Source organism: Sphaerodactylus townsendi, linkage group LG09 (assembly GCF_021028975.2).
Source record: "Sphaerodactylus townsendi isolate TG3544 linkage group LG09, MPM_Stown_v2.3, whole genome shotgun sequence".
Classification (NCBI taxonomy): domain Eukaryota; kingdom Metazoa; phylum Chordata; class Lepidosauria; order Squamata; family Sphaerodactylidae; genus Sphaerodactylus; species Sphaerodactylus townsendi.
Window position 1 is genome coordinate 9,859,543 of NC_059433.1, and position 22,880 is coordinate 9,882,422.

A 22,880-nucleotide genomic window follows, 5' to 3' on the forward strand; every position below is an offset into this window, starting at 1 on the left:
CCTCAGCATTCAGGTTCAATTGCCGTGTTGGCACTTTGTGATAAATAAGTGGGTTTCGGGTTGCAGTTTGGGCACTCGGTCTCAAAAACGTTCACCATCACTGGGCTAAATGCACAGGATCCTTCCCCAACCCTTAGAACTCACTGTGCTCCGACTGCCTGGAATCTCTGCAGTTCCCCAAACCGTGTAAACCGTGACTTTTTGTCTCCTTTCACAGCCCTTGTGAAGAAGATCCCTACGCATTGGGTCTTCTCCTCTTCCTTGCTTTCCCCCCTCCCTGCTTTCTTTCTGGGGTTTCTGTTCCTCCCTGCTTTCCCCCACCAACTAGCAGTTCTCCTTTTCAAGCCAGCAGAAAAAGAAGGGGAAAAGGGGGGCCAGGCAATTCAAAGTGCGAAGGAACTGGCAGGTGACAAAAATGGTGCCTGGTTGGGCAGGAGACACGTTGCATCAGAAGACTCCCCAGTTTCAACTGCAAACTGTTAAGGAAAAAGAGCCCCCCGGGGTAAGCACTGCATGCATAATAGGTCTATGTCTCTGGCTCATTCCGCACATGCAGAATAATGCACTTTCAAACTGCTTTATAACACACTTTCAAACTGCTTTCAGTGCTCTTTGAAGCTATGCAGAATAGCAAAATCCACTTGCAAACAGTTGTGAAAGTGGTTTGAAAACGCATTATTTTGCATGTGCAGAAGGGGCCTCTGTCTCTTTCACATTTTAGTTAAAACACATCCTCTTTGTCAAAGGCTTTTAGGAGGCTTTACTGCTGCCAGCTTTTTGTAGATGTCCTTTATTAATACAGTAGTTTTTCAAGTCCGATATATGTTTCTGCTTTTGAAATATTTGTAAGCCACCTTGAGCATTTGTGGGGTGGGATAGGAATGGTTTAAATAAGGAAACAAATAATTTTTTTTGTCTTTCCCATTTAGAACTTTTTTGTCTGTGTGAAAGCACATGGTACAGTAGAGAATATTAGGAATTTCTGGATATTTTTCACACCTCTATTAAGCAAGAAAGGATAAGGATGGGAGACAGGAAGCAAGGAAAAACCAAACACAAGTGTTTTACGACACCAGCTGTATGTTTACCTGTCCTGCTTTTGCATTTTCGCAAACAAACGTTTCGTAGTACTTGGCAAATTCTGGTGCATGATCATTTATGTCTAAAATCCTAATGAAGATAGGTGCCTGCGTACTTTGTTTGGGGTTGCCTGGAATTAAAGATAGACAATGCATACAGCTTAAGCACAGTGTTACACCAATAACTTTCTCCATGATTACTCCCAGGCTTTGGGAGAGTCTCCCCCCAGAGATTTGTTGGGGGCCTCCCCTTGACAGGCTTAGGTGCATGGTGAAAACTTGCCTCTTCACCCAGGCGTTTGGCTAGCTTCCCTGGAAACCCCTCTACAGCTGCTGGTTTGGGGGGGTAGGGGTATGGGAATAGGTGTTGGGTTTACCTTTATAGCTACATTGTCATGTTTTATGGTTATCATTTTATTTATGATGATTTATTGGTATGTTTTATTATTCTGGTTTTATTGTGAGCTGCCTAGACCTTTGTATAAAATTCATTAGTAATAATTATAATAATAATAGCAGCAGCAACAATATTCCCAATATTTGATCAGCTATGGTGGTGGTGGTGGTGGTTGTTATGCGATGGCTCAGTTGAATCTCTGGCCCACCAATTACTACACTGTCTCAGATTCAAGGAAATCAGATCCAAGTATGTGAATCTTACTCCTTTACATTTACCCCATCTCCCCGATTTAATTAGATTACACTACTTGTTGGACAATCCTGATCCTTCTCTCTGTATGATAGTGGCAGACTTTCTCCTGGAAATTACTAAACACCAGTAGATTTCCTTCGACCTAACATTTATTCCCTGTATTGTATATGCTTTTTAATCCGTTTTTATTATTGTTGTACTGTTGTCTATGGCAATAAAGGCTTGCTATGCTATGTTATTGTTGTTATGGTTGTTGTCATTATTATGGTTGTTGTTATTGTTATTATTATAACAACAACAACAACAACAATATTCCCAATATTTGATCAACTATGGAAACTACCAATTAAATTTATTTTCACCCTTCTGATCCTGTAAGCTAAGTGTTTGCATGGCCAGTGTACCTTTTTTGAGGGGGAGAGGGAGAAACATGATTACATTTAATATTATACTTTAATTAAGGAGAATAGGTAAGGACACAAGAAATCTCTTAAAGCCAGAGGGGCAATAACACCTGGCAGTGATTCTAGTAATTTACTCTTTATGTTCTAAGAGAGTATGTTGTATGTGTTATATGCAGTGGTGGAATTCTAATTTTTAATAACTGTTTCACCCCCCCTGATGTTCCCCCACCCCCTTGCCACCGCCCACTTATCTGGCTGCTGCACACACCCCTTTCCATGTTGGGCTGGGGGGAGGCGAGGGAAGGTGGTGGTGGCTTGCCACGAAGGGGCTGCTCACCTGGGCTGGAGACTGGAGCCCTGGTGGGCTCCAGCGGTGCAGCTGGGAGGCCTGGGCAACCTCCAGAAGGACTCCCAGTATCCAGCCCCAGTACATGGGCCTGCTGGAGGTTGCCCAGGCCTCCCAGCCATGCTCCAGTAGCCTACTTGAGCTAGGGTAGCAGCTGGGACACCTGGGCAACCTTCAAGGGGAGGAAGGAAGCCCCAGCCTAACACACACTCACAAACCTGAGGCTTGTGCCCGGTGGCCTGAAGTCCAAGGCTCTTGGCTGGGGGCTGGCTGGGGTTTCCTCACCATACGGAGGTTGCCCAGCTGGCTTAGGGACGAGGCAAGATGGAAGCCCCAGACACCAGCCCTGGAAGAGGCTTCCTCCCCGCATGGAAGCCACCTGGCTGGATGGGGGATGAGATGAGGATCCTCACCTCCCAGCCAGCTGGGTAGCCTCCGAGGGCAGAAAGGAAGCCCCAGCTTGCCCCACCCAGTTCAGCGAACTAGCTATAAATTTAGCTACCAAACTGGCTGAATCCCACCTTTGGTTAGCTGTCAATGTACGTGGCATGGAGCTGTAAAATCAAGCAGACCACAGGACAAGGTCAACATCTCTCTGGCCCTTACATTTGTTAATATTTTTTCAGTCTTATTAGTAGATATTGTAAATTAACATGAAGATCATTCAAACATAGCTCACAGCACTATAGTCAAATGATCATCTTAGTAAAAAAAGGAGTCTATTGTGGAGATACACCTGCATTTTAAGCCTACTGAAATTATGCAGACCACACCAAATAAAGGGAGGAGAGCTAATACCCTTTTCAGATGTTCTTTCACTGGCTTGGTGGTAGAAGCCATTCTCAGGTTTGCTCCCATTTCGGCCAGAAAACAGCTACTGGCTTTCACCCATATGCATTTCCGTGGTAACATGATTAGCAGTCAAGTATGTGACCTGGATGACTGTGGATTATGATGTCATAGGAACCCATGTGAACAGAAATATTCAAGTGACCAGTGGAGGAGCAGCAATGGGAGTTGATCCAATGGCGCTAGTACAAATGTGTGCTAGTATGAATTAGCCCACAAAGGGGAAAAGTGGCATATAATTTTATATTTATTAAAAATGAAATAAGGAAGTTGAGCCAGCTTCCAAGGGATCTGTAGGACTGGCTTCAATCTCTAAGGTAAATAGTGAGTTTTCATCCACATCAAGTAGCCTTCATCTAAAGCAGGGGGCTTCAAACTATGGCCCTCCAGATGTTCATAGACTACAATTCCCATGAGTCCTACCACTTGGCCATGCTGGCAGGGGCTGATGGGAATTGTAGTCCATGAACATCTGGAGGGCCATAGTTTGAAGACCCCGATCTAAAGGAAGAGGTTCTTCTACTGGAGGCAAGCTGCCTCACCCTTAGACAAATCGATGGATAGGGTCCAAGCCATTGTGTCTACTTAGCAATGGTGTTTTCCTTCAGTACAAGGAGACTTCCCCTGATGGAAGAAATCATTGTGTTTCATGGTAAGAGTTAGGGTTGCTGGCTGTGTTGGGAAATACTTAGAGATTTTGGTGGTGGAGCTTGAGGAGTGTGAAGTTTGGAGGGTCCACAACAGGGTATAATCCCATAAGATCCACCTTCTGAACCAGCTGTTTTCTCCTGGGGTGCAGACATCTCTCATCTGGAGATGAATCATAATAGTGGGAGATCCCCAAGTGCTGCTAGGATGTTGGTAACCCCAATGAGGGTCCTTGTACTGGAGGAGATCACTGTCACTGCTAGCAGAATGGATTTACTGGGATCTTGTCCATTTGTTCTTTGAGGAGCTGCTAGAAATCTTTTTAAGCAACCACAGAGAATTGCTATTCCAAGATTTTTGTGTGTGAGGGAAAGGGGCCATAACCAGAGCTGGGATCCAGCAGGTTCTCACCAGTTCCCAAGAGTGGGTTACTAATTATTTGTGTGTGCCGAGAGGGGGTTACTAATTGGGTCTGCTTTTCCATTAGAAATGCCCTTAGGCCCAAAAATCACACAGTCCTGTTGTTTCCTATGTGGCTGGTTAGCAAAGGTAGAAAAAGGGGTGATTCTCCCTGTTGGGCTGGTTTAAAAACATGTTTTAGAAATATGGTAAAATTCCTTGTTTAAGGAAAGCATCCTTCTTTTGATTTCTAGAAACAAAATTAAGTATTTGAAAGTATTAAGTATTTGACAGGCAGTCAATTAGAGCAGAAGTAGTTGTTTCTGTTGGCAGTAGACGATAGGACTTGCTATAATGAGTTTAAATTATGGGCAGAAAGATACCAGCTGGAAATTAGGAACTTTTTTTTTTACAGTAAGAGTTTTTTACAGTAACAGAGAAATTATTAATGCCCCGCCCCCGGAATGCCCGGCCACACCCCCATCGTGCCCCGCCCAACCCCATTGGTGCTACACCACTGTTTTGAATCCCACCACCATGGGAACCTGTTACTAAAAATTTTGGATCCCACCACTGGCCATAACAATTAAAGTGGCATAAAACAAACACAATATTGCAATGTAGTTATAATGTATACGTCTTCCTTTACCAACTCACACCTCTATGTTCAAAAAAAGTCAGATTTTGTTTTTGTTTTTTAATCTGAAATTGAATTACAACTCCTTCCCTTTTTGCAGTGTGAGGGATGGCGAATGGTTACAATGCAGTGGCTCCCGACCTGGAGCATTTGGAGGTTACAAGAAAAAAATATGTAATGGGTTTGCTAATTTGAAGGTACAATTTTTGGGAAATGGGCCGCCAAGGGGTACGTGAGGTTGGGAACCACTGTTACAATGCATGTAAAACACATTAGATTGACTTCGACTTACTGATTTCAGTGGCTATGACTGTAAGGTTGTGCCATGATGTCGCTTCTCGATCAAGTGTCTTTGAGATAAATATGGACCCGTTTCCAGAGTGGATGCTGAATATTCTGTCCAAATCTGTGTGCCGGTTCAGGGAGTATCTGTGGAAATACAGCACTTCTGTCATGCTCTTATATTGTTACATATATTTTTAATTGAAGCGTAAATTTCCATTTATTTGGCAAAGGTTTATAATAAGGCACAGTGTTAGCATGTTTATTCACATTGCGAGCTCACACCTTGTATGAGTTTGGGAACTCACACCTTGCATTTTATTCCGATTGGAAACTCATGCCAGTAACTGAAATTACTAATTCCTCCATTAACTAAAAAAAAGGAAGAAAAGGAAGAAAAGAAAGAACAAACGGAAAATGTTTAAAATAATGCCCCAATGAATATTTAATTTGATTTTTCATAGAAACTTTCAAATAGTTCAATTCTGACATGTTTCTCACCCACCCAAAGTGTCTACTACACTCTACTGGTTTAGAGTTAGAAGTAAGTCCAGCTGACACACACTGCAATCCTTCTTTGCCTCTTTTAGTGTCTAGAGCCATGGTGGCGAACCTTTGGCACTCCAGATGTTATGGACTACAATTGCCATCAGCCCCTGTCAATTGGCCATGCTGGCAGGGGCTGATGGGAATTGTAGTCTATAACATCTGGCGTGCCAAAGGTTCACCACCACTGGTCTAGAGAGAGCCATGACCATTTCACCTCCAGATCCATTCTCTTACTCACAGAGACAGCAGCAAATAGTTTAGCCCACCCCCCTCTAATAATTTCCCCTCACTTAAACACTACAGAGTTATTGGGGGTGGGGATTCAAACCCTCTTTCATTCACATGCTGCAATTATTTATTCACTAGCAGGATACCCATGCTTCACTACGGAGATTATAAAAATGCCCCCTCCTCTTCCCTCCCCTCCCTTGCATGCCATCCCTCACACCTTCCCCTCCGCTAGGGTGGGTGGGCCATGTCCAGATGCCAGGCTCCCTCCCCTCCCCTCCCTTGCAGGCTACCCCTCCCTCCCTCCCCTTCCCTTGCATGGCAAAAAATGGAAACTACTGAAAAATACTAAAAATATGAAATGTACCTGATAAAATTACCCTTGAAGTTTGAAATGGCATGGATTCATAAAAATATACATACTGGAAAAATACTGAAAATATAAAACGTAGGTCAGCAAGTGTGGTGTGGGGACAAAGCTTCCCGGAGGTGCCCGCTTCATTGCGGTGTGCCTCAGGGGGCATTGCTGTCCCCACTGTTATTTAACATCTATATGCGACCCCTTGCTCAGCTGGTATGGAGCTTTGGGCTGATCTGCCATCAGTACGCTGATGACACTCAGCTCATTCTGTTGATGGAGGGGGGAGCTGCCGCCGCCCCTGCAGCTCTACAGCAATGTTTGGAGGCGGTCGCTGGTTGGCTAACCCACAACAGAGCAGGTTAAAACTTAATCCATCGAAGACGGATTACCTTTGGCTTGGTCGTGGCCGGGTGAGATTGGGGATTTCCAGCCGCCCGGTGTGGGAGGGGGCCGTGTTGGCACCGACCCCCCTCCGTTCGTCAGCCACAGGGGGTCCACCTGGATTCGTCTCTTTCAATGGAGACCCAGGTGGCCCATATAACCCGGGTTGCGTTTTTCCATCTTCAACAGGCCCGTCGGCTGGCCCCCTTTATCTCCAACACTGACCTAGCCACTATGTGATCCATGCAACGGTATCACCTCAGCAGACTGGACTATTGTAACTTCGCATCCACTGGCGGGCCTTGCCCCTTGCGCCTGATCCAGGAAACTGAAATTGGTCCAACATGCGGCTGACCCGGTTGCTCACCAGGGGAGTGCCTTTCGGTGAACACATCTCCCCTGTGTTTAGCGCCGCCTGCATTGGTTACCTATAAATTCCGAATCATGTTCAAAGGTGTGGAGTGTTGACCTTTAAGGCCTTACGCTGACCTCGGGACCCTCGATACCTTCGGGACCGCGATACCCCCCATATGTCCCGGCTGCGGTCCTCTGTGATCAGCAGAGGCGAATCTACTGGAGATCCCTGTTGCCCTTTGATGACGCGAGCTGGCCTTCACACATCGGGCCCAGGAGACGCTTCACAGCTTTCCTGGCACCGGCCTGGTGGAACACATTACCACCAGCTATTCGGAGAAGCCCTCGCGGGACCTGTGGAGAGTTCCGCGGGGCCTGTAAAACCAATTATTCCACCGGGCCTTTGGAGAGTCCAGCCGCCCGATAATGCCCCGCCCCTGCTAGTAGGGTCCCCTAACATCATTGGGACCCCTCCCTCTCATTTTTGGAAGAGGGTGGTAGCATATGGGTCTCGCGGAGCCTCTATTGTAGAGATGTTTGCCTGTTTTAAGATTTTTATGTGTTTTTTGTACATGACTTTATGTTTGTTCACAGCCCTGAAGCCCTCGGGGATAGGGCGTTATGTATGAGACCCCAAGTTTAATAATAATAATAATAATAATAATAATAATAATAATAATAATAATAATAATAATAATAATAATAATAATAATAATAATAATAATACCCTTAAAGGTTGCAATTTAAGGAATTCATAAAAATAAAGATCCTTTAAAAACACTGAGAATACTAAAACATAGTGAAAATTTAAAAGTTACCTGATAAAAATACCATGAAAGTTTCAAATGTAATGAATTCATAAACACTATTAACTATTTACAAATGGTAGGATGAGTTTCTGTCACAGGACAAAACATTAAAAGGCAAATACAGTGGTACCTCAGTTATTGTTGACTTCGGTTTTCGTCAGTTTTGGTTTTTGTCGCCTTTTTCTGGGCAAAATTTGTCTTGGTTTTCATCGATTGCCTCGATTTTTGTCCTCAAACCCAGAAAAAGTTTGCCCAGAAAAAGTCCACAAAACCCAAAACCCATGAAAAGTCCACGAAAACAGAAATTGGCTGGGGTTTGAGGAAGCCCAGCCGGGAGGCAGAGTGAGCTCCTTATTTGGGCAGTGACATTCCCTGATGTCACTGCCCAAATCAGGATCTCACTCTGCCAGCCAAGATGTCACTGCCCAAATCAGGAGCTCCCTCTGCCTCCTGGCTGGGCTTCCTCAAACTCCAGCCAGCAGAGAGGCAGAGGGAGCTCCTTATTTGGGCAGTGACATCTTGGCTGGCAGAGTGAGCTCCTTATTTGGGCAGTGACATCAGGGGGAGTCACTGCCCAAATAAGGAGCTCCCTCTGCCTCTCTGCTGGCTGGAGTTTGAGGAAGCCCAGCCGGGAGGCAGAGGGAGCTCCTTATTTGGGCAGTGACACCCCCTGATGTCACTGCCCAAATAAGGAGTTTCCTCTGCCTCCCCGCTGGGGTTTGAGGAAGCCGATTAATCCCTTCCAGGCACTTTTTGGAGTGCCTCGAACTGATTAATTGGATTTACATTGATTCCTATGGGAAAGGGTGCCTCAGTTTTTGTCAATTTCGGTTTTCGTCGATTCCGTTCGGACGAATTATCCATGAAAACTGAGGGGCCACTGTAATCACCACCCCTAGCTTTGTGGTCTACGTAGTCATACTAATAACTTGTTCAGCATACAGTTTTCATTTCTCCCTCAGATTAAGTGCTCAAAACTTCCCTGTAAACAATATTCTCTCTGGTTGAAGGATGACCGAGCTGTCAGGTGAACTAACTCTGGAGCACTCTGAATGTCCCTCTCATTGTTATCACCCCCAACAAAGTATATCTGAAGAAATGATGGCTGCTGCTGGGGTCCCATCATGAGGCTTCCTATCCTGTGGTAGTCTTGTCCCTGCACTTTGAATGTTGGCATGAAATTGCTCTCTTTCACCCATTGGGTTTCAAAAGACATCATTTGGAAGACATCCATTGTATTTCTGGGAAGCAAAAGAAAGTGGTCTGCCTGTCAGGACTATGCCTGTCAGTATCTTGATGTCTTGCTGTATGTGATTTGTGATTGCTTTCCTGCTTCCCTCTTCCCTTCCTAGCAATCTCCTGGCACCAGCCCATCTTCAAAGAGGTGTGAAAGGTTCCCAGGTTCTTTGTAGCTTTGTAGTAGAAACTGTAGTGGACATTTGGTGTGGGGCGAAATGGGGGGGGATGTGAGCTCTAGCTCAGATCCTGCTTTACATTGTTACTCTTCGTATCACCTGGAATAAACTGCTTTTGGACTTTCCTACGGTCTCGGTTATTTCCACGTTCGAGAGTCTGACACTGCCATTGGATCCTGATGCGTGAGAAGGTTGTGAAGAGGTTCAGGATAGGGTTGAATGGCAGGGAGCTGAACTTTACCACCACTGCAGCACATCCCTGGGGGCTCATCACGCCACTTCAGAGCATGACAGCAAGCACAGGGCGATCGAAGTCCGAGATATTTTTTAGTCCAAGGTGATAATTTGTTTTTTTAATTTTTTTTATTGTATTTGGCTGTAGTGGTCTGGTTAACATGCGGATTGTTAGAAGAATACTTTTTTACAGCCTCTCTATGTACTTCAAGGTGACATTCAGCATACCTCATCATAGCCTGTCTGTGAACTTCTGGGTTGTTTTTCGCATATTTTGCAGCAGCTTCCTGTTGTTATCTTTTTCTAATCGAATCTGTAAATCGCTTTCTGTGTTTAATCCCTCTCCTCCCTTTAGTTGTTTCAACAGAAGGAACAGGCTCGTATGCAGTGAGGAGGTCGGTGGTAGAATCCAGTTGGGCCACCATTGGCTCAATTGTGCTTGTTGTTTGGTGGGCATTATCAGAACTTGTTGATTTGACACATTGAAGTAGGGCGTCAAAGTGCCCTTCATTAAAATCTCCTGTGAAACGAATCATTTTTATTCCCTGTACTGCATCCTTTAGCTTGGCAAGCAGGTTTTTAACTGTCACCTTTAGAATGTTCGGGCAGATGGCCAGAGTTCAACAGCAATGCAGATGGCCAGAGTTCAACAGTAAATGTGTAATAACTCAAGTAAAACTAAATATTTTGAAAACTCCTTTCATAGGAAGTACCTAAACCACATAATGAAACGGTGTGCCAAATTTCAACTTTGTAGGTTAGGTGATTTTTGAGTTCTTTTGATGAGTCAGTGAGTCAGTCAGTGGTATTTTGTGTTTATAGATATAGATATATTTTTATTTATTTATTTATTTCTCAGTCTTATAGACTGCCCAACCCCCGAAGGGGGACATGAGGCAACAATAGTTTGAACATAAAGCTGAAAAAATACAAGAATAATTTTACAGTGTTTCTTTTCCACTAAACTATTCCACATTTTAGGATATCTTAATTACTAGGCATGTCCACCTTTTTTTAAAAAAGGTGTATTGTGGGAGGTGGCTTTAAAAGACCCAGAGCTTTTTAAAAAAAGTCTGACACTAGCCATGATAACTTGCCCCCTTTTTTGTTTTGAGAAAGGTAATTGTATAAATATTTTTAATAAACAACTATTTTTTTTTTAATCCTGGATATTAGTAAATATGGATACTCTTGGGTGGCTTGTTCTTTTGATGATTCTGATGTTTGAGGTACCACCCACAATAATCTTTTCTGATAGGCCAAAAGGAATGTTGAATATCTTGATTTTTTCTATTGTTGTTAGAATACTGAAGACAACTTGATTTCCAAAACAATGCATTTTGAAACATGTCAGGAACAAAGGACCCTTTCTTTTCCTGTAAAGCTATTGATGTTTTTTTCCCTGTGTACGTTTTGCCGTCATGTTGATGCCTTGTGTTGTCGTTGAAGATTTATACAGAACTCTGTTAGGGTTGCCATCCAAGTGTCAAAGAAAATGTCAAACATGGGAGTGTGAAAGAATTCAAATAGTTGGGATAGCAGGAATGAATATGCTTCTCCCTAGCCTGCACAGCTTTTCTCATCCTAACCTAATCCACCTGCAGACGGGGATGCTCTTAGTGATTTCGGAGCTCTTGACAAAAGTCCAGGTGCACTTCTATGCACTTACTGCTTACCTCGAGGCTGTGCTTCACAGTGAGGTTTTTGTGCTGCCCAAGAGGGTTCAGATATTTTAGTATAGCAAGGTACATGTATTAGCAGTAGACACAGGTGAGGAGATCCTGTTCCTTTAAGATATGTAGTTCTACCCTGTGTTTGTTATTAGTTTCTTCTGGACACCAACAGATATTAGTTTCTTCTGGACGCCAACTGCCCAGCACACAGTTTTATGAGTTTCTGTTCTCAAACTTGGGATGGAAAAATGGATCAGACCATTCCCTTTTCATGAGTAAAGTTAGATGGATAAACTCTTCACAGACTTCTCATTCACAGAGACAGCAGACCAATGTATGTCTTACACATTTGCAGGGATTTATCAGTTTGCTGAATAAACTCTATCTGTGGTCCCAAATGTGCATTGGAAAAGCTTAAAAGTTAATTTATGAGATAGCCAATTCTCATTACAGTGCCCAGAGGAAGAGATATCCTGTACGTTTCCATTGAAGCCAATGGGTTGGCACGAAACATGGTCATTCTCTTATACATGTTTCCCATTCATGCCAGGTCCCTTCAACAGTAGGACATGCTTAGACCCAACCCTATTGTGATTAATCCAGAGTCTGTGATATACAGATCAAAGTCTAAGACAGTGATATGAAGTCACAATCTACTTTCTTTTGTTAAAGCATAGCAGATTAGATTTTATAAGTTGTTCAGATGGAGAGCTGCAAAAAAAACCCCAATCCAAAACAAAACATTGTGGGGCTCCCAGAGAATTCTAGGCCATCCCACCTATTCAGGCATGCTGCTAATATTTCCCCATCAGCACTTTGCCAAGGTCTCTGGCATCCCACAGCAGATCTTGCAATGCTGTATACCAACCCCCCTGCCCCAAACTTGGGAATGATATGTAAAGATGAGTAAACATGGGATACATTTATTTTGGTGCTGTGCATAGAAGAAGACTTACTTGATTGCATTCTTTGCTGCGTCTGGATCCTGCGCTATTACTTGTCCAATAATACTGCCTTCCCTGGCATCTTCATCCACATCTATCAAATTAGAAGGCATGGTAAAAACTGGTGGCTCATCGACATCTTCCACAAAAACTTTGACAAAAGCAGAATCCTTAAATGGCCCCAGGTGGAAAAAACGTGGATCCAGGTGTGTGTTGGTCGCCTCCACTTTTAGAGCGTAGAGATTCTTCTTTTCATGATCTAGTTGCTTGCATGCAAATATGGGAGAAGAACAACATGAAAAACCCAGTTATGAAGTAAATGTTTTTTTAAAATTAATTGTTAATGATTATTTCCCCCACGTATAGTTTGTAAAATTTATCAACCACTATGAGGGGCTTCCTGATTGTTCTCTCCAGTGTACATAAACAGTGGAAGAAAGCAGAGAGACATTCTCTGTGACTGATCTCTTGCATCAACTTCATTTCTTAAGGGATACCAGCCTCCAAGTGGGACCTGGTGATCCTCCAGAATTACAGTTCCTCTCCAGATAACAGAGATTAAGCTCCCCAGGAGAAAATGGGTGTTGAAGAAGAAGAAGAAGAAGAAGAAGAAGAAGAAGAAGAAGAAGAAGAAGAAGAAGAAGAAGAAGAAGAAGAAGAAGAAGAAGAAGAAGAAGAAGAAGAAGAAGAAGAAGAAGAAGAAGAAGAAGAAGAGGAGGAGGAGGAGGAGGAGGAGGAGGAGGAGTTTGGATTTATATCCCCCTTTCCTGCAGGAGACTCAAAGGGGCTCCTTTCCCTTCCCCCCTTTCCCTTGCCCCCTCACAATCTCCTTCCCCCCTCACAACAAACACCCTGTGAGGTAGGTGAGGCTGAGAGAGCTCTGAGAAGCTGTGACTAGCCCAATGTCCCCCAGCTGGCGTGTGTGGGAGTGCACAGGTTAATCTGAATTCCCCAGATAAGCCCCCACAGCTCAGGCAGCAGAGCTGGGAATCAAACCCGGTTCCTCCAGATTAGATACATGAGCTCTTAACCTCCTACGCCACTGCTGCTCCTTAGAGAGTGGACTCTATGTATTGTACTCCACAGAGATCCCTGCCCTCCCCAGGCTCCATCTTCAGCCTGTACCTGGAATTTCCCAACCTGGATCTGGCAACCCTGCCCCCATCCCCCCCCCCCAAAGTGATCGGGAGGCACCTGGCAACCCTATCTGTGAAATTCTAATGTTGTTCGGCAACAGTCCCTCTAACCTTGGTAGGGTACTGTGGGGAAGTTGCCTATCTCTAAACAGAAGTGAGCCATGTGTGGGAGCTCCCCCTACTGGTGGCAGCACCAACTGTGCAGCACCAATACGATGTCTGCCCAGCCATGTAGCTTACAGGGAATGTTATTTGCTGGAGAAAATGCAATATGTACTTAATAGGAGAGCAAACAGTTTTCCATTTCTTTTATTTTATCAGTGATTGTAAGTGTGCTTCTTGAATTTTTTTTAAAAGTACTGTCCCACCCAAATTATTGTGTCTGTGTAAAGTGTTGTCAAGTCACAGCTGACTTATGGTGACACTATAAGATTTTCAAGGCAAAAGATGCTCAAAGGTGGTTTGCCATTATTATTATTATTATTATTATTATTATTATTATTATTATTATTATTATTATTATTATTATTATTATTATTATTATTATTATTATTATTAGTTAGATGTATAGGCCGCCTCACCCCCAAAGGGCTCGAGGTGGCTCACAATACAGCTGTTCCAATAACAGCACATAAAATACATAACTAAAACTAATCACATTAAAACAAATTTCCACAGCAGCAGTTTCTTAAAATTTAAATAACAAAGTTAAGAGCAAGCAAAATTAAAGACAGGCGCCCGATCAAAAAGGCTGGGAAAGGAAAGGCAGGGCCCAAGATGGAATCAAGGCCCTGCCAAGATTCAAAACTGGCAGCCTCAGTGGGGGGCGGTAGATCTGCGGCTGGCCTCACCAAAGGCCTGGTGGAACAGCTCAGTCTTACAGGCCCTGCGGAACTCACCAAGGTCCCACAGGGCCCGGACAGCTGGATGGAGAGCGTTCCAACAGGCAGGTGGAACTTGTCTCTGTGTGGGCTGAGAGAATTCTGAGAGAATTGTGACTTGCCCGAGGTCACATGTGGTGGAGTAAGGATCTGAACCCAGTTCTTCAGATTAGTCCATTGCTTTTACTACATGATGCTGGTGCGTTAGGAATTTTCTTTTCCAATGTGCTTTAGCCGCAGTAGGCGTTCGACAAGCATCAGTCCGCTCCTTAGTGCCTCTGTAAAGCTTTCCCCCCAACCTTCGAGTGGAGAGTGAAATTTGACTGGCTGTTGTGTGTTTTCAGGGAATGATCGAATAGCTTTTGCTCCTAACATTTCACACATCTATGATTGGCATCTTCAGAGACATGTCACAGCGAGATGTGTTCCTCTCCGTGGCACAGTGTAGAGTGACTTTGTAGTGCGGTATATGTTTTGTACACCTCACAGAGGGATAGTGTACATTTGCATGTGTCTGGATGGACACATAAAATGTGCCTCAAATGTGCCTCATCCAGACACATACAAATGGACCTTACCTCCTTGTGAGGTGGAGAAACCATATGTCTTACCACACAATCAGTCCACACTGTGTCAGGGAGTGAAGCGCATCTCACAGTGACATGTCTCTGAAGATGCCATCCATGGATGTAGGCAAAACATTAGGAGCAAAAACTACTAGACCACAGCCACACAGCCTGGAAAACCCAAAACAGCCAGTTGATTTTACCTATGAATGCCTTCAGTGGCGTAGGAGGTTAAGAGCTCGTGTATCTAATCTGGAGGAACCGGGTTTGATTCCCAGCTCTGCCACCTAAGCTGTGGAGGTTTATCTGGGGAATTCAGATTAGCCTGTACACTCCCACACACGCCAGCTGGGTGACCTTGGGCTAGTCACAGCTTCTCGGAGCTCTCTCAGCCACACCTACCACACAGGGTGTTTGTTGTGAGGGGGGAAGGGCAAGGAGATTGTAAGCCCCTTTGAGTCTCCTGCAGGAGAGAAAGGGGGGATATAAATCCAAACTCTTCTTCTTCTTCTTCTTCTTCTTCTCTTCTTCAACACAGAGGCGTATCTAGGAAAAATAGAGCCCAGGGACAAATTCTGAATTTTCTCCCCCCCCACCCTGGTGCCCAGGTTTACTGCCCAGAGCCCAGGTCTACCCCCTGGAGCCTACACTGGCATCCAGGTCTACAGCCTGGAGCTCACACTGGAATCCAGATCTACTGTCTGGAGCAGTGTCCAAGTCTACCGCCTGAAGCTGGTACCGGTGCCTAGGTCTATGTGCGCATGGGTTACAATACAATGAAATTTGACTCAGCTCATACCATGGCAGACATATTGCTAGGTATCAGAACCTTAAGTCAATAAACGAACTCTGCGATATGGGTCAGGAGAGTTTATTGATAAGGCATCGAGGCACCAAAGCTTGGCAAAGCCAATTCTGACAAGCCTGGTCTTTGTCCTCCCTTTTATCTGCGTTGCAAGTCTCCCCTGCCACTTTCCCAAGAAGTTGTGAAAAACAGTCCCTGGAGCTGAGGCGCCCCAAGGTCAGTGACACATAGTATGAGAGAGTCACCTGGCTTCCTGCCCCATGAGATAGCAGATGTATCTCTTTTTCTCATGGCACCAAGATGTCAGGGGAAGCCTAGTTATCTACAAAGCACGTGAAGCCATGAAGTAAAGATCAATGGAAGAATGCCCCAAATGGCAGTGGTTATATATAGAAGAAGAAGAGTTTGGATTTATATCCCCCCTTTCCTGTAGGAGACTCAAAGGGGCTTACAGTCTCCTTGCCCTTCCCCCCTCACAACAAACACCCTGTGAGGTAGGTGGGGCTGAGAGAGCTCCGAGAAGCTGTGACTAGCCCAAGGTCACCCAGCTGGCATGTGTGGGAGTACACAGGCTAATCTGAATTCCCCAGATAAGCCTCCACAGCTCCGGTGGCAGAGCTGGGAATCAAACCCGGTTCCTCCAGATTAGATACACGAGCTCTTAACCTCCTACACCACTGCTGCCCCTAGCAGACTGGTTACCTATATCTTTTAGCAGCATTGATTTGTTGTTTCAAGCAGTTACATTGAGGAAGGAATGCATCTCAATCTCATAGGTACAATTCCCCTGACACATACATGCCTGGCTGTCACTGCTTTGCTCCTCCAGTCTGTCTTCCCATGTACCTAGTACTATTCTATAGATAAATGAAATGCTGTCTGTTATTGCGAGAAAGATTGCATGTCCCAGATTGTGAAGGAGCTAGCTAATTACAATATTTCCCATTTTCAAACTTTTCTTATTAGGTAGTGTTAGATTGTGTGTGCACCAAGCTTCAAGGCTCTCGCTGTTAGAAAAAAATACATTCACACCTCCAGTATTAACATCAGTGTGAATTTATGAGATCTAAATATATTTAAATATTTTTTCCAGTCCTATGTCCAGAATGTCTAGGGCTGTAGACAGCCACCATGGCCAAAAGAAAATGAGTCCATCTCTTAAAGGAAAAAGAACGGTAACAGACTTAACTTAATCATTCAAGAAAAAAAGAATTCTCCCCCTTAGAGTTCATAACCATTTGCATAACTGCAAATCATAGCAATTGGTTCTCTAGATTTCCAGAGAGGCTGTTAACTGCTGCTGTATGAATGTGTGACCATGAAATAAAGCTAATTTACTTCTTGGGTAACCCAGAGATTTTTTTAAAAAAATAGGATAAGAAATAATATTTTGCTATAAGAATTGGCAACTTTTTTCTACAGTCCTTTATAAGTCAATTTAAATTTTTAATCAATATCAATAACTGTTAACAGTTTTAAAATGTGCCTGTGTTTATACATTTATATATTGAAATCATATCATATCAACTGTAAATATAACACTTAAATAACACTTTTTATAATAGAATAAGATTCCCACTGTTCTTTATATTCATGTGTAAGTCTTCTGTTTACAAAACTGGCTAGTTTCGTCATACAGGACTACTCTATTTATTTATTTATTTTTTCAACTGATATACCGCCCAACCCCCGAAGGGCTCTCTTGTTTTGTCCCCTCAGATATCCTGGGACAGCAGCAGCCCTTCTGCCTGTTACATAAAACTAGAAGTGGCATTGTGGCATAGTGTAGACAGAGTGAACATAACCCAACTAAAGGCAAATACTAGGTATCACATCACACAGCCTTAGAATTGAAGCAGCTCTCACAAACAAACCTAACCTCTAAGTGTGCATAAATGGAAGTCCAAATGGCAAGCAATAAAGTTCGACAAGTCAAAATCCAAAATCTAGAATCCAAGGCCAAGCTTTCCCGCGACGCTTTCACGCTGGGGGTTAGTCGGGCGCATCGCTCTGCGACTTTAACGTCCTGGCAGTAACGAAAGTGAAGACGGTGCCACGGAGCACCGTCGTCCGCTCGACCTACCTTCTCTGCGACCGTCCGGCGCATTGCCGACGCCAGGGGACACGCCCCCCTGCCCTGCGTGACCGCTCCAGAGTCATAGGGCAGGGTGTGTGTGTCCCCAGGCCTTGGTGACGCACCGGACAGTCGCAGAGAAGGTAGGTCGATCGGGCAAAGGGGGGAGGGATGGCGCTTTCCAGCCACTGCCGTTCGCACGGCAGCGGCTGGAAGCCGCCATTTTCCAAAAACCTTGCTTGGGGAGCAAGGTGGGGAAATGGCGGCTTCGCGCCACTGGGGAGGAGCGAGGGCAGCACGGCTGCGAAGCAACTGCGCCCCCCATGCGAACAGCTCCCTGGAGACAGCGTTTTTGCCATCCCCAGGGCACTGTATTTGGCCCGTGCGGAAAGGGCCCAAGAATGAGTAAGCCTCATCAATATTTCTCCCACTTCATAGAAGCAAGTCCACTTCTTCAGCTTTCTGTAGCCTTTAGCTGGGCTTCTCTGGCTAGACTCTTGTATATGTTGCTTTTCAGTCATGTTTGAGGTACTGACGCTTTCTGAGTAGAGCTCTGTTTGTTTCTTTAGAATAAAGTTGTTTAGCATTTGTCTGATTTGATTCACGTCCTAATTTTTGGTCCAGTGCTTGGTTGGTTTGTTCCATTAATTGCGGCATAGCATGCTCTGCCACCAAAAACTCTTGGGAGTTGTCAGCATAAGACTGACACTCTAACACCAACATTTCACATACCGTATATACTTGTGTATAAGTCTATTTTTTCAGCACATTTTTTGTGCTGAAAAAAGCCCCCCTTTGACTTATACGCGAGTGAGGATCCCACTTAATTCTTGTGTGGTGTTCCCCCTCTCTTGTCTTCACTCTCTCCTGCCTTCTTCTCTGCCTTCCCCCTTTCAGCCACCTTCTCTGCCTCTGCTTTGCTCTCCTCTGCCTTCTTCTCTGCCTTCCCCCTTTCAGCCACTTTCTCTGCCTCTGCTTTGCTCTCCTCTGCCTTCTTCTCTGCCTCCCCCCTTTCAGCCACTTTCTCTGCCGCCTTCTCGGCGGTGACCGACCCCTGGCTCTTGGCAGGTGACAGCCAGTGGACCTGGATGAGGTGGACAAGCTGCGGGATGGGGAGGTTGGTGGCAGAGACTTTGGGATTGGTGAGATGGAGGGGTCAGTGGCAGAGACCCCCAAATAGCGCCCTACCGTATCTATTTTTATTTTTGAAATTTACCAGTAGCTGCTGCATTTCCCACCCTAGACTTATACCCGAGTCAATAAGTTTTCCCAGTTTTTCGTGGTAAAATTAGGTGCCTCGACTTATATTTGGGTCGACTTATACACGAGTATATACAGTGCCTCAAATTCCAAAATATATCTATGTGCTAGGAAGTTCCACTGAAATCAATGAGGCTTACTTCCAAATGGTTGGACTGAGGATTGCAGCTTAAACTGTTGAAGCAAGGAGATCTGAAACAATAACGATTCTGAAGCCAACTCCCTAATAATTTAGTGTTGTATATGGCTTATATTTGGAAGGTTTTCTGCTGCTGCTGTCTATTAATCAATACTAATCATTCTTTGAGCTGAAACCTGCTACATTTTAAGTGCACAATTAGGTGCAGGCCGCATCCCACCAAAATCAATGGTAAAATTGTTGTTCGTCTGAGTGATTTAGAAGAATGCCCATTTAAAATAGCTAATCCTGCAACAATTAGTGCTAAATGTAAGTCAGCCAGAAATGTAAGTCAGGCAGAAATTCTGCCCATTTGAGAGAAAACTTTCCAAATCAGGAAAATCATTCTCAATGCATCTGAATTCTGAAGCCATTTAAAAGGCAATATAAAGTTTGTTCTTACAAAGGGTAGGATATTTTACGTGATCCATTTTATTTTGAAAAAGTATCCCAATTCTGGTTAGTGTGCGAAATGCAGGGGCATACTGCCCAGGGGGATATATAGGGTCAAATGTCCCTGGGTGGAGGCCAGAGGTGGGATCCAGCAGGTTCCCACAGGTTCCCGAGAGTAGGTTACTAATTATTTGTGTGTGCCGAGAGGGGGTTACTAATTGGTGATTTTGCCACGTGATTTTTGCCTTAGTTATGCCCCTTCTCTCAGCAGTAGCGCTCAGAACTCGAAGCAGTCTAGCAGGAGGTGCACTGGCGCGCCTGCGTGCATTTGTTTCCCGCCCAAGGACCGGCGCAGCGGCTGTGTCCTTGCCACAGCCCTGCCCAGGAATACTCTGCCCCTGGAATGCCTGGCCATGCCCCCGTCGTGCCCCGCCCAGCCCCATTGGCGCTACGCCACAGTTTGAATCCTACCACCATGGGAACCTGTTACTAAATTTTTGGGATCCCACCACTGGTGGAGGCCATTTAGTACCAGGGGATAGGAAATTGCCTTCCACATCCTTTCTCCTCCCACCCCCACCCCGGGGTCCGTACACTAACTGAAAAACCTCTGCCATCACATGTTTCTTTCCAGATATGCCTCTGCTTCTGGCCCACTGGCCAGGCCCTCCTGAGCCCTGGTCTCATCTCAGCCTCACAGGCCAGCCAACCGATGGAGGATGCCCCTCTGATGTCACAAACCAGGGTGGAGGTGGCAGCCTCCTCTGTGGCGCTGGCACTGGGTTGCCTAGGAGCCTGAGATACACGCAGGCTGCCAGGCAGGCAGGCAGGCAAGTAGGCAGGGAGCCTCCCGCAGCCTTGCACCCAGGTAGGGAACAGGAGTGACCATGAGCCAAAGGCAGGTGTTGCAAGGTAGGCCAAGGGCAGCTTCCTCTGTAGGGGAGCCAGGTGACACGTGTCAGGAGCTGTTCATTAGAAAGGGCCTCTGGCTTAAAGGTTCAGGGGTCCTGATCCTGATCTGTCTAGAGACTCCTCTGGCTTGGTGCTCTGGAGATACTTCCCCAGGTTTGAGCTTATAAACTTGGCAGAGGAGAGTGGGGAGCTACTCCTTGCCAGCCAGTCATGCTGCTGATTTTCTTCTCCCTTGGCAGTCTTTGAGCAGTACCAGAGAGCCAGGACCCAGGCAGTGGTGGGTGGAGCTTGCTACAAGGCCTCAAAACATTGAGAGCCTCCAGAATGCAGGAACAATAGTAGTAGTAGCAGGAGTAAACTAGCAACCAGTTCTCTTGTCTGTGAGTTCTTTTGTGTGTGTGGGGGTGAGTGGTGTGGTACTTTCAGTTCCTTAGCATTTTCCAGCAGACCAAAGAGAGCCCAGGAATACGATCAGGTAAGGTATCTGGTTTAGATACGACATCGGCTGGTGTATTAGCTTTACAGAGTGACTCATAGCAGTGAAGGGACTCTCGTCATGCACAAGAGTTTCCAGGCCATTGGGAATAATTGAAGCCAGGACAAGGAGGGGAGGGTGTATAGTTCCCTACTTTGTGTTTTCTCCTCCCTTTTCCAGGCACAACTGTTGCAAGAGAAAAATGTAGACATAAGACAACTAGACATAAGACATGTAACAACTAGACATAAGAACAGTTTTTTCCCGAATGCCATCACTCAGTTAAACAAATAATTCCCTCGATAATGTTAAACTATTTATTATATACTTATTATATAATTACTGCACTACTTTTTTCATCATTCCTATAACCCATCTCCTCCCACTTACAGAGACTGTAGTTTAATGATGAAATTGAAGCTGACATTTTATTTTATTTTATTTTATTTTATGATTTTACATTTTATGTTTTCATTACTACTGATTGTTTCCTGATTGCTTACTAGACCTATATGACAATCATTAAGTGCTGTACCTTATGATTCTTGACAAATGTATTTTTCTTTTATGTACACTGAGAGCATATGCACCGGAGACAAATTCCTTGTGTGTCCAATCACACTTGGCCAATAAAGATTCTATTCTATTCTATTCTATTCTATTCTATTCTATTCTATTCTATTCTATTCTATTCTATTCTATTCTATGTGGCACATGCATGAAGCAGAATCATACGTTCAATGAGTTTTCTTCTGTTTTAATTAAGATTAATTAATTATGTGCATGTTGGGGGTGGGTGCCCATACAGGGAGGTGGGGGAATGCAGATTTTGCACTGGGCTACATTTTCTCTAGATACACCTCTGGCGAAATATGAGAACTTTTGAAAAACCTCAGCTCTGAATTTCAAATAAAATCCATATTATTTATAAATGAACTTAAAAATAATCATTTGGGGCTGCCATCATGGTGTAGTGGTTAAGAATAATGAACTCAAATCTGGAGAGCTGGGTTTGATTCTCCATTTCTCCACATGAGCAGTCGATTCTTGTCCAGTGGACTGGGTTCCTTTCCCTGCTCCTGCACATGAAGCCTGTTGAATGACATTGGCTAGTCACAGTTTTCCTCCAAACTCTCTCAGCCCCACATACCCCACAAGATGTCTGTTATGGGACAGGGAAGGGAAGGCAATTGTAAGTCACTGAGGCCATTTCTGCACGGCATCGATGGGGGAAATTAATGGTAACGAAAACAGTTATGGACGGCCGCGCCGCAGAGTGCCGCCGGCCTCGGTTAACCCGGCGCATCCCTGGCCCTCCAGCATGTCAGCCAGACTCTGGAGATTGTTTCGGCCCCAGGCCCAGTAACCTGCTTCAGCATCGCAGGGCAGGGGGCGTGTCCCCAGGCCTCAGCGATGTGCCGGAGGGCCGGAGAGAAGGTAAGTGAAGGGTGGGAGTGGGGGGGGGAGGCGCCTGGAAGCTGCTGCCATTCGCACGACAGCGGCTCCAAGACGGCGTTTCCAGTAAACCTTGCTTGCCAAGTGAGGTTTGGAAACGCTGGCTTTGCAGCCGGTCGGGCGGCGCGAGGGCAGCACGGCTGCGCAGCAGCTGCGCCCCCTGTGCGAATGGCTCCCTGGGGACAGCGTTTTTGCCATCCCCAGGCCGCCATAAAATGCCCGTGCGGAAAGAGCCTGAGACATCTTCTGGTTGAGAAAAGCAGGATATACGTCCAAACTTTTCTTCTTCTTCAAATTGTAACCCACTGGTGGTGACCATAGAGTTTTCAAGGCAAGAAACGAGCAGAGGCTGTTTGTCATTGCCTTCGTCTGCATAAAAATCATGAACTCATAGCTCTCTTAAACTCAGGGCTACTTTACAAAAAGCACTTGGGATTAATAAACAGTGGCTTCATTAACAATCAGCAAAAAGGACTCAGTTCATAACTATTCATTTCCTTT

The 22,880-nt window shown here is 45.0% G+C and overlaps 1 protein-coding gene across 3 annotated transcripts in view; it reads right to left on the reverse strand.

Moving 5' to 3' along the window:
- Positions 1 to 22,880, reverse strand: part of LOC125438895 (cadherin-9-like) — a 226,358-nt gene that overhangs the window by 42,672 nt on the left and 160,806 nt on the right. For all 3 annotated transcript variants that reach the window (XM_048507565.1, XM_048507567.1, XM_048507566.1), the window contains exons 7-9: positions 12,257 to 12,510; positions 5,307 to 5,443; positions 1,089 to 1,210 (exon numbers count right to left, since the gene is read on the reverse strand). In XM_048507565.1, coding sequence (XP_048363522.1) covers positions 1,089 to 1,210; positions 5,307 to 5,443; positions 12,257 to 12,510 — 513 coding nt within the window. The remainder of the gene's footprint in view (positions 1 to 1,088; positions 1,211 to 5,306; positions 5,444 to 12,256; positions 12,511 to 22,880) is intronic.